The sequence below is a fragment of the Megalobrama amblycephala genome, linkage group LG24, assembly GCF_018812025.1.
Source record: "Megalobrama amblycephala isolate DHTTF-2021 linkage group LG24, ASM1881202v1, whole genome shotgun sequence".
NCBI lineage: Eukaryota > Metazoa > Chordata > Actinopteri > Cypriniformes > Xenocyprididae > Megalobrama > Megalobrama amblycephala.
The window spans coordinates 5,820,787-5,833,115 of record NC_063067.1 but is presented as its reverse complement, the minus strand read 5'-3'; the positions used below and the strand labels follow the sequence as shown (position 1 = coordinate 5,833,115).

The following is a 12,329-nucleotide window of genomic DNA, read 5'->3' as shown; positions in this document are numbered from 1 at the left end:
GAGGTCAATAAATGAGTAAACCTGGTCTCTGTATTATTAGGTGACAAATTAACCGCATTGAACGTTTCCTCATCTTGCAGTGTCAGAACTTTAGTTAACCATCAAACTTGTTTCTTGTCTGTGTCTTTTTCTAGTCTTGTAGGAAATGCTTTCATCTCAACAAGCAAAGGGAAGATGCAGAAGAAGCGGTTTGTTTCAATCATCAGGGGTTCACAGGAAGAACAGCCTTCATCTGAGAACTGATTTCCCTTGTATTTTTCAGAAACAACCCATGTCTGACCCACCTACGTGAGTACGGCATCACTTTGAAGTGCTGTTACCGATGACATATTCGGAAACGCATCATAAAAATGAAACAATACAACTTTAAACAACAGAAGAAAGTCATAAGTCAAAACGACGCTCGGATTCATGTTGATATCACACATCGTACTGCTGTAAACAGCCGGTGTTTGCTGTGTTTACATATTGAGACGAGAAGACAGGTATTATTACAGAAGAAAAAAACAGCGAGGGGATCCAAACAACGCAGGTCAGCGCCGGCACATCTGTTGTTATGATGAAGAAAAATCATATGCATTTGCATTCATATGCACTCACAGACCTGAGTGTAAACAGGAGAGCTGTTTACGCACTCCCACACTATTTCACTTTATTATTTCACAGCTGAAACAATCCAAGCCAGCCAAGCAAGCAGGTCTCCTTTTAAATGAACATTTATGTTCTCAGATGACCGTTTTTTTTTTTTAGACTATATTTGAATATATGGTGTTTGTTCTGGCTCTCTCTCTCTCTCTCTCTCTCTCTCTCTCTCTCTGGAGGCAGGGTTAGTCATTGCTTAACCATTAAGCGGCCCCGTCCAGCCCTTTGTATCTCACATTCTGAACGGTTTATAATCTCCGAGCACTGAATTCAGTGGCATATGTGTTAAAGTTCACCAAGATAGAGAGATGCTAACCGCAGTTCTTCTTCTGATATTCCTGCCGCCCATGGTAGCACAGGATCTTTGTAAAGGTAAAACATCTCAAGCTTTCCCCTCAACGATCGGAAATTGTGTGAATGGGTGTCTGTTTGAGCGAAAGAATGGGTGTCTGTTTGAGCGAAATTGTTTTCCTCTGATCTTTGCATCTGTCGAGGGTTGGTCATTTGTTCTCAGTTTAGACTAGCTGCAGTCGTTTTTAATCTCACAGTGGAAAGAAAACCTGAAGAGCTCTTTGATCCATTTGAGAGGCTGTTAAAGATGAATATACTAGAAAATGTGTTCAATCAGATAGAATTGATCTCTCCTTTTTAAGTTCAATTAATAAACTGAAGGAGCTAAGAAAAAAAAAAACATGCTAAGAACAGATTCCAGGTTATGTTTCAGCCTAAACTCAATAGACAGAAATGAGAAAAATACAGAATAGATAGATAGATAGATAGATAGATAGATAGATAGATAGATAGATAGATAGATAGATAGATAGATAGATAGATAGATAGATAGATAGATAGATAGATAGATAGATAGATAGATAGATAGATAGATAGATAGATAGATGGATGGATGGATGGATGGATGGATGGATGGATGGATGGATGGATGGATGGATGGATGGATGGATGGATGGATGGATGGATGGATGGATGGATGGATGGATGGATGGATGGATGGATGGATGGATGGATGGATGGATGGATGGATAGATAGATAGATAGATAGATAGATAGATAGATAGATAGATAGATAGATAGATAGATAGACCACCTTGGTGAGTATTCACATAAACAGTCGGGTATATCTTAAGTGAATGTAATGATTTGAGAGAGAAAACGCGTGTGTATCAGTATATTGGATAGGTGAATTCGCTCTTAAAGTGACAGCAGCCTAATAATCCTGCTGCCGTCTGCGTCATTAAAGTTAATCAAACTACAAAAGACAAAGAAAAATTAATCACTCCTCTTGACTGAATAACGTTTATAGCTTTAATAAGAATCAGTGTATATTCATAAAGTGAAGACAAAGCAGTTTTATTTTTACGTTTGATTATTCAATTTCTGTTTGGTAAACTATTTTATCGCATATTGCATTATTTAACGAGTTTACACTTTTCTTCAATATCTTGCAGCCCTAATTACAAGCAAACCCCCCCCCCCCCCCCCCCATTCTCATTTTAAAAATCTCATTATTATATATTATTATATTATATTAAAAATCTCATATTATTTGGGGAAATAAACTCATTGTTACAGTAATGCAAAATAAATAAATAAATACAATAAACTGCAAGTATTTAAACATTGGATTGCTGTATTACCTTTTTAAATTAAATGTATTTAAATTGAATGTAATAAAACACTGAAAATACTCCTATTTTATAGGAAATGTCATTTAATCAATGTTATTTTAGTACCATTGGTATACTATTATAGTTTTTGTTAATATTTTGAATTAGAATTTCTTTATATTTTCTGTTTTCACTTTACTTTTAGTTTTGTTGTGTTTAGTTTTATTGCGGTTTTGTCATTTTATTAGTTTTTTTTAATATGTCTGTTTAATATTAATGAATTAATTTCAATTAAGTTAAACCAAATGAAAAATTATCTTGGCAACTATCTGAAAAAATGTTTAAGTTTTTTTTATATTTTCATCTGTTTTACTTAACGTTTATTTTGTTTCAACACTTTTTTTTTTACTGCTTTTAGTTTAAGTTAACAATAATAATCCTGCATTTAATGCAAAAGATTTTATATATATATATATATATATATATATATATATATATATATATATATATATATATATATTACAAAATGTTCCTAAAATAGGCTTCACTGTCTTTATAACTTTTTTTATTATTATTTTGTGACTTTTTTTGAGATATTCGCCTACCAGGGAAAAGGAAACTCAATTCAGGATACGTTTAAAGGAAAGAAGAAAGTGAAAATGTTCAGAGGGAGTGTGAAATTGCAGTGAAATTAAACTTCAAGAGAGTTTAAATAAGGATAGAAATCATCGCTGAAGCGTCTAAACATCATAAACTTGATTATGCCTCTTTGTTGTCTGACCAAAAAGACAGACTCAGTTTCTTGTTTGGCATCTAAGCTTATCTCATTCTCTTCAGTATCTTGAGAAACCACTGAGAAATAAAGTAACAAATGAATTCCCAAACGAGGATCTTTTAGGAGGACGGTAAATAAGGACCCACTCAGCGGAAGCCTTATCAGCCCACAAAGAACAGGAAGTACACGGATCTACACAACAACAACCCAAGATTTCTGTGAATAAATGAACTCTCTCTCTCTCTCTCTGTAGACAGCACAGATGGATTTAAAGTCAGACTCAGCATTAAGACGGCCCTCGGAGATAATGCAGTAGGGTTTTGTTTTGTTTCTCCTCTTTTCATTCGGTTTCATAATTTTATTCAGGCTTATTGATCTGTGCAATCTGTTAAATAATTTAACATTCTCTCTCTCTCCCTCTCAGTATGAGTGGAATGAGAGTGAGAGGTTTCTCTTCCAATCTACTCTGGCGTTTGCAATGAGGAGACATACTGAGCAAGACACGTATAAGTGAGTAGACACCACTCTCCCACACACAAGCAGCTGACACACTTAACAAAAGATAATCAACACCTAAACTGTTCAATCCATGGCTGTTTTTGTGATGACCACTTTGATTGTGATTGAAAACGTGAGCAGAATGATTTGACCTCAGCCTTTGAGAGAGAGCTGACGGCTGCTCGAGTCATATCTCTTTGTTTGTCATGCATGTGGGGGAGTGGGTCAGATTTTGTCTTCACTGTCAGGACCAAATGTCCCCACAAGTCCAGTCAACGGTTGCAACAGTGTGAAACACTGAGATGCTAAAATGCAACATGGGTTGTTTAGCAACAATCAGCCAATCGTAAGCTTCCTCACTGCTTGCTTTGTTAAATATTCATGTGCTTTGCACAGCTGCAGACACTTTCAAGTGCTGTGTTTACATTTAGTACCTGAGGAAAACAGGTTGTATGTTTCAGAAGACTTGAAACAACTAAATTACTGAATTATTTGGCAACATTTCTAGATGGAAAAGCAGTTATTTAAACCGGCCTGCTTGCTGTATGCTGTACTTGTCCAATCAGTGTTATTAAAGGCACAATATGTCATTTTTCACCACTAGAGGTCGCTTTTTCAAAACAAAGGCGTAGCTTGATGACGCCTTGATTCCACAGAATCACGGGAGTTGTTGTCTTCATGTTTACCGCCGGTGGAAAAGAATCCGACGTGACTCAGGCAGAAATCATATTCATGGATGAGCTAATGTATTAAAGATTTATGAAGCAGGGTGTGGCTGAAAACCGTTGAAGCGGAAAGAGGCGCTGGAGCAACTGCTAACGCGAGACGAGCGCGACACACGGCTCGAGAGCAGCAGGACTTTTATTTTTGCCGCAGACGAGTGCTTTCGCTTCTTCCGGTCATGCATATGTGGGGTAAAGCAGCGCTGTTTATCATATTAGATACATTTGTGTGTTGAAAGTTGTTATAATGCTACTCTGTGCGTTCGCTCAGTTAGACACTTGTTGCACACTGCTGTAAGCTAGATCGATATTAGTCATGGTAAAACATGGTACTCACGGTAAATCAAGAAAACGAGATTTAAACAATAAGACTTACTGTGTTGAGCTATATAACATGATTAGTTTTCTATCGATGAATGTATCCAAACAGTTGCTCATCTGTCTAATAAAACACATAATATACTAAAGCGTCTTTGGTGTTTCCATGGTTTCTACAAAATAAAACTGGAAACCGTAGGTAACGCGGGTATGATGTCTTTGATAGGCGACGCACAGACACGGCCCGTGTCCTGGTTAAAATTGCCTATCTGTCTGGATTTAAACATTCTTAGAAACATTTGGGATAATGTAAGTACACAAGTCAAGGTTTTTGGATGCTTTCGTTGTGTTCCTTTGCTTTGTGTTGCAGCTTTGCGTTACATTACATTGCATTATGTTACATTACATCGCAGAGGGGTTAACAATTTTAGATTAACCAATATTATAGATTGCTTTGCGTTACATTACATTACGTTCTATTACACTGCTTTATGTTACATTAAAAATGACAGAGGGGTTTACCATTTCAAGCATTAAATCTTAATATCCGGCAGTTTTTGTAGCTGTCTGCCGTAATATTCTACTCACCGCTTATCAGCCATTGGCATCGCTGGTAGAGTTTTCCTCTGGCTAACATAATTTCTTAACGCAAGGCAGTAATTTGTATCTATTGAGGAACATAGATCATGTACTGTTCCAGTCTAATGCGGTGTGTCCCCCAAGGCTCCAATCAAGGCCCTCTCCTCTTTCCAATTTATATGCCTCCCCTTCGGCAAATAATTTGACGGCACGGTCTCAGATTCCATTGCTACGCTGCTGACACGCAAATCTATATCAGCTTCCAGGCCAGACCAGCATTTCAACATCCTTCCTTATCTTCTTGCCTTTGTTGAAGCATGTTTTTTTCTGTTACTTTTTTCTCACTTAGAGTTGGGAATTTGAACAAACTCCTAACCCTAAGTAGCAAACTCTGGCATGTTTCTCATCCCACTCTGTTTGCCCTAGGATAATATGTCAATGATTTGTGCTCAGACCTTCAGATTTTCGCCTAGATGATATAAAACAGGTGAAAAAAAATCTCATAGCAACACACTAACAACCACTCACCCTAGCATAGTTTTGTGCTGGCAAGTACCACTCACATTGCTTCAAAAATATATTTCCATAAAGCTCCACAAAGCTATCATTTAGTGAATTGAGTGAAATGAAGTGTCACATTCAGAGTGTGATATATTTAACCGAGTTATTTATGTCACATATTATTCATGTCAGAGATAATTTAAAGAAACTTTCAAATTACAATCATTAAGAATCTACTTAGATGAGATAAATTACGTGCTTTAAAATGAAATCTGGCACAGACGAATATCACATATCAGGTAACGTTGCTGTCAACATGCTCAATGCGCAATGAATAGATATCATTTTGTGTAATGAAATTTTACACATTCAATAATAACAGTGATCAACTACAGGTGAAAAGAAAAATGCATGATGTCATTTTAAGACTGACCTGTTTTAGTGGATTAAATGTATTTTTTAAGATGTTTTTCCCCTTAATTATATTCATGCAATTGAGCCGCACTCTCAGATCTAGGGAAAGCAAGACTGATTAATTTAACGGGTGTAATTACGGGCCGATATAAACGCTAATGGGTCAAGGGAAATCAATTCCAGTTAACCTTTTCCAGCCAGATATCGGCCCCCAACGATTGTGAAATCTCACAGCTGAAGTGTTGCAGAGATGCTTCAGGCTTGTTTGTGAGAGAACCGCAGTATTGATTGATGCCGAGACACTGGTTAGGGAGCGTGTGGTTCTTTTTCAGCATCATGTTACATTGATGAGACGCCTGTGTCTGCTTGATTCTTACTGGCTGCATCCAGTATATAACCGGGAAACCTGGTCTACTGACATTATGTGATTTACATGGCAGTCATTTTATTAATATCTAAGAATCCTTAAAACAAGATACATTTACTTGAGAAGCAAAACTGCATAAAATAATGAGACTTCAGAGAATATAAACTACCGATGATTTATCTCTTCTGCATGCCAAGACTTCATTTATTTGTTCATAAATACAATAAAAAAATTTAAAGAACTATTTTCTAAGTAATTATATTGTAAAATGTAATTTATTCATGTGATCACGTCAGTGTCACATGATCCTTCAGAAATCATTCTGATTTGCTGCTCAAGAAACATTTTTTTTATTATCAATGTTGAAAAAAGTTGGTCTGCTTAATATTTTTGTCTAAATGGTGATGCATTTTTTTCAAGATTCTTTGATGAATAGAATGTTCAAAAGAACGGCATTTATATTAAATAGAAATATTTAATAACTTCATGCCCAAGTAAAATATCTTTACTTTTCATTTTTGCTGAATAAAAATGTTAATAAAAGTTTTAAATTACTAACCTCAAGCTTTTGAACGGTACTCTATGACAAATTAAGTTTGTCTCTTACCTCACTGGCAAGTATATATTTTTTAAAGTATTTGTTGACATATGTCCTTTTTAAATAGGAAATTTGGACATGTTAAAGGGCTCATCCTTAAAAAAAACATATCCAATAGGATTTAGCATCACAGTCACACAGGTGATATTAGTAGAAGGGACAGTCTCATTGTTGAGAGCATTTGGTTGGTCAAAAACCGGTCATCAGATAAAATAAGTCATCAATATTTTTTTTTCCTTTGTTTTCATAGATGTTTGTGACTGCTAAAAGTTAACTTTGTCAACTTTTAGAAGTAAACTTGATTTAAATAGGACTAATTAGAATTATAACTTGGAAAAACAATTAGTTAAGAACTTAATTCAAAATATATTCTCTAAAAAAAGCCTTATTATCCCACGCAATTTTGCTACTCATACTCACAAACAAAAATAATGATTTTTTTTTCTTTCTGTGTAAGTGTATATGTGTGCTTGTGTGAGGCTGTTCTATCAGTTCCAGTGCATTTTCTATAATGCCCTCTATTAAAAAAAAAACCCTCAAATTTCTAGATTTCTAACCATTTTTCCAATACTGCAACCAAAATCACCACATAACAAAGACCAGCCACACCATTATCCTCACAGAAATAATGATTACATCTAATTGGTCTTGTTTAAATAATCTTTTTCAGCATTTCAAACATACTGGTGTGCAATGAAACGCCAAGAGTGTCGTTCGTGTTCGTGGTGACGTCACCAGATGACCCAACCAAACTGATCCCCAAAGAACAAGTTGAAGAAGCGGTGAGGTGAGTCAACACTTTGTGCTGCAGGTTTATAGGTTTAGACTTTATGTGCTGATAGCTTCACTAAATGGTAGACCGCACATGGGCATCAACGTGACATGCTATTGCAAAAATATAAGCAGCTATCCATTGTGCGCTTAATTGTATTTAATGTGCACTTGTAGTGCACTTTAAATCTTAAACTGTTCTTGCAGATAATATAATATTAATTTTTTATTGATTGCACATTTTATGAATTAAACAGCTCGTAACATATTTTATCACTAGAAAAAATTGAAATAACCTGAAAGTATTTTGTAGTCATTTAAAAGGTTAGTTCACCCAAAAATGAAAATTATCCCAGGATTTACTCGCCCTCAAGCCATCCTAGGTGTATATGACTATCTTCTTTCAGATGAACACAATCGGAGATATATTTAATAACATCCTGGCTCTTCCAAGCTTTATAATGGTAGTGAATGGGGGAGAGATTTTGAAGCAAAAAAAAAAAAAAAATGCATCCATCCATCATAAAAATAATCCACACGACTCAAGGGGGTTAATAAAGGCCTTCTGAAGAGAAGCGATGGATTTTTGTATAAGAAAATATCCATAATAACTAGCTTCCGGCAGATGGCCGTACGCATCGATTTGCAGCGGAAGAGTGACCTCTGAACCGACGCCTCACGCCATGATTAGGATAGAACAACACAAAACATCGGTCATGAATTAGAAGTCTAAAATGAGAAATTTTAAATAGAAATTTTGGAAGATTTTGATATAAGAGAAGAGGAGCTTGAGTTTGTTGCACAGCCCTATTTGTTCACGTCAAATTACTTTTGTGGCGCAAGTCGACTTGCGCAGTATGCATACGATCATCTGCCGAAAGCTAGTTATTTTAGTTTATGAAGTTTTAAATACTGATATTTTTCTAACAAAAACGCATCACTTCGCTTCACAAGACATTTATTAACCCCCTGGAGCCATATGGATTACTTTTATGATGGATGGATGAATTTTTTTGGGCTTCAAAATTCATCTGAAAGAAGATTAAAGGTGCCCAAGAATGCTTTTTCACAAGATGTAATATAAGTTTCAGCTCAAAATACCCCATAGATTTTTTTAAATGAATTTTTTTAACTGCCAATTTTGGGGCATCATTAACTATGCACTGATTTTTTCAGCGCGCCGCCCCTTTAATTCGCGTGCTCCCTGCCACACGAGCTCTCGATTATATTACAGCACATTTACAAAGTTCACACAGCTAATATAACCCTCAAATGGATCTTTAAAAGATGTTACTTTAACCTCATTTAACAGTACATTAGCAACATGCTAACGAAACATTTAGATAGACAATTTACAAATATCACTAAAAATATCATGATATCATGGATCATGTCAGTTATTATTGCTCCATCTGCCATTTTCGCTGTTGTCCTTGCTTACCCAGTCTGTTGATTCACCTGTGCAGATCCAGACGTTACTGGCTGCCCTTGTCTAATGCCTTTCATAATGTTGGGAACATGGGCTGGCATATGCAAATATTGGGGCGTACACCCCGACTGTTACGTAACAGTCAGTGTTATGTTGAGATCCGCGTGTTTTCCGGAAGTCTTTTAAACAAATGAGATTTACATAAGAAAGGGAAAGCAATGGAGTTTGAAACTCAATCTATGTCTTTTCCATGTTCTGAACTCTTGTTATTCAACTATGCCAAGGTAAATTCAAATTTTGAATCTAGGGCACCTTTAAGCCATATACACCTACAGAGGGTGAGTAAATCATGGTATTATTTACATTTTTGGGTGAAAAGTGTTCTTTAAAATTGAGTCATGATCCCTAGAGAATTAGAACCTCATTGAACCTTTTTTTCCTAACAGTGTATAGCAGAAGTCTCTCACATTCACTTCCGTCTTTCAAAATAATGCGGATAGGGCATCTAGCTCTGTGATACTACCGATTCTCCTTTAGCATCCCAGATTCCTAACACACTATTTATTATTCCAGGAAGAGTAAGCATCGCATAAACAGCGCGTTCTTGTTATCGGACATGACCCTGGAGTTCGTAGGAATCCCACCGACGCTGGCGGTCCCGATCACATACGACACTCCTCCGTGGCTCATCGTGTTTGGTGTGGTCATAGGCGCTGTGGCTGTGGGGATCCTGGCTTTGCTGATGTCTACAGTTAGCAAAAGACGACGGTCAGAAATGTTCTTTTGACAGACCATTTCATTTAAATGTCTGTTTGATGATGCACCTGGTATTAACATCCATCTCAAGTGATCTGATCATCAGACAGACTGCGCTCACATGTGATCAGATTTTGTCTAAAATTTTGTATATGTATAAGCACATTACAGCAGAGCAAACTAAACCAAATATCAAACTGTCGTTTCTCATGTGTACTGTATAGACCTTATGTAGCCCCTCCCCTTTTCTGCGATTCGCTCGTTGTGTTCTGTCTTCCGGTTTGTATTTCCACAGCATGAAGGTAAGATCTTACAGATTTATGAATGAACCGCTTGTTTTAGTCTACTGACATTTGTAATGACAACCGCTTCAAACATTACAATGCTCATGATAACTTTCATTAACTCTACAATAAGAAAATCCACTTCACCAGCTAATTATTCTTCGACAGCGATTCCATAGAAATATACAGAACTACCGCAAAAACGGAAGTTGAAAGACAAAATTATAAAGATGGCTGAGTGCTTGATTCTCTGACCAAATGCAATGATTGGACCAACATTTTTTGGTCCTGAAACTTCCACAGAAGATATATGTTTGTACATGTTTTAATATTTAGACCACTTCTATTATTGATTGCAATCAGGATGTGAAGAGAGTTTCAAATATAATAACAAAAAGTGTTTATGAAAAAAATTGCCTAGCCTACCTTTAATATTCAGTGTAGTTAGCATTATTAACTTGTTGCTTCGCTGTATTTAACTACATTATGAGTAGCTTGTAGTCGTTAATATCAGGTGCAAATGATGTCTTACAGTAGATACCAACATGTCACCTTCCCTGTATTCTGATCTGACCTGTTTATGATGGTTTACCCACCACAGAGCCAAAGACAAGGATGCTGGTTTTGCAGACGGAAGAGTCAAAGAAAACGGATCCGCACTTTCAAGCCTTGGCGGGAAAGATGGTGTCTATAATCAAGCGTTCTCAAATGACGACCGCTTCACCCAGCTGTAGACACTAAGGAGAGCCGAAGAGAAAAAGTAAAGATGATATTCATTGATCCACCTTTTTCCTACGCCCTATGACATTTTGCACAAATTATGGGAGTAGCTTCCATTAAACTGTAAACAATCAGCGAAAAATTTGTTTTATGAACGCAATAATATGCATTTTCAAAAACTGACTTTATTCTAATCTCTCTTCAACCATTGAATATTAAAATGACGTTTAAAAGTGTTAAAGTATTAACAAATTACTAGAACAAACATTGAATACCCCTTGATTATTTCTTCAGCAATACTATGGACGTGTTAAATGTCACTGTAGTAATGTCTGTATTATGTGACATACATTGCCTTAAGCCGGGTGCACACTGTGCGATTTATAATAGTCCTTTACAATTGTTGCTTGTCAGACTGTACAAACACCTCCTCCATCCTCATGTCACACTGTGGGATCTCAGCTGTCATTTATGTCAGACTGTACGACAGTCAAGACGCTTTAAAAACGGACGCGTGCATGAAAACTTGTCTGGAGTTTTACATCATCAACCCATACACGTTCGGTGGCTAACAAAGAAATCTCTAGTGTTAATTTTGATCACTGCTTGTCTTGAAAAATGACATTTGGACGTTTGTCGTAGGAGAATTCACACTGCAGGACTGTGCGCCAAATCTTCTGACACTGCCAGAATTTTGTCTGAGGTAAAATTAGTCTCAGACAAACAAATTTTGGCCAAAATCGCACAGTGAGCACCCGCCTTTAATCAAAAATGTTCATGGCAACACTTTAGATAGGGTCCAATTCTCACTATGAACTGGTTGCTTATTAGCATGCATACCAATGCCTTATTCTGCATTGAGTGATAATATTTCAAAGTGATTTCCGTCAATATAATATAATATAATAAATATTGTATTTGCCTGCTTTAGAAAGATTGCTAAACACTGCTAATAGAGATTAGAAGTGAAAAGAGGAGACAATTACGGTACATTTCAAAGCATCCGTGTGAAAATAAACCTGGAAAGCGAGAGATTCTTAGTGCATTCCAGTGAATTATTAATGGGATATCTTGTAAATTAAATTGGGAGAACAGACCACAAATGTACAGTATGTTATCCTTCAGCGGAATACAAAAGGAAAAAGAAAATAGTCAGGAAGGAAAAAATACAGCGGCTGAAGAGAGCTCTTGCAGTAGATATTCTTGTTATACCATGTCACATTAAAATACCAAGCATTACATTATTCTCCTGACATCTGAAACTAGAACATGAAGGAAATTTTAGAGCTTATTCAGTCAAACTGACAGATAAGGATTATTTGTAGCACAG

At 36.3% G+C, this 12,329-nt stretch overlaps 2 protein-coding genes across 10 annotated transcripts in view; one reads left to right on the top strand and one right to left on the bottom strand.

Annotated features, from left to right (window-relative positions):
• reps2 (RALBP1 associated Eps domain containing 2) overlaps positions 1–12,329 on the bottom strand; it is a 91,971-nt gene that overhangs the window by 61,424 nt on the left and 18,218 nt on the right. For all 9 annotated transcript variants that reach the window (XM_048177158.1, XM_048177153.1, XM_048177152.1 and 6 more), the window contains one exon: positions 10,876–11,016. The gene's annotated coding sequence lies outside the window, so the exon portion shown is untranslated. The remainder of the gene's footprint in view (positions 1–10,875; positions 11,017–12,329) is intronic.
• cltrn (collectrin, amino acid transport regulator) lies at positions 842–11,235 on the top strand. Its single transcript, XM_048177162.1, has 6 exons — positions 842–1,014; positions 3,296–3,354; positions 3,467–3,552; positions 7,710–7,826; positions 9,813–10,007; positions 10,881–11,235. Exons 1-6 carry the CDS (start codon positions 951–953, stop codon positions 11,011–11,013), a joined length of 654 nt encoding a protein of 217 aa, XP_048033119.1. The 5' UTR covers positions 842–950; the 3' UTR covers positions 11,014–11,235.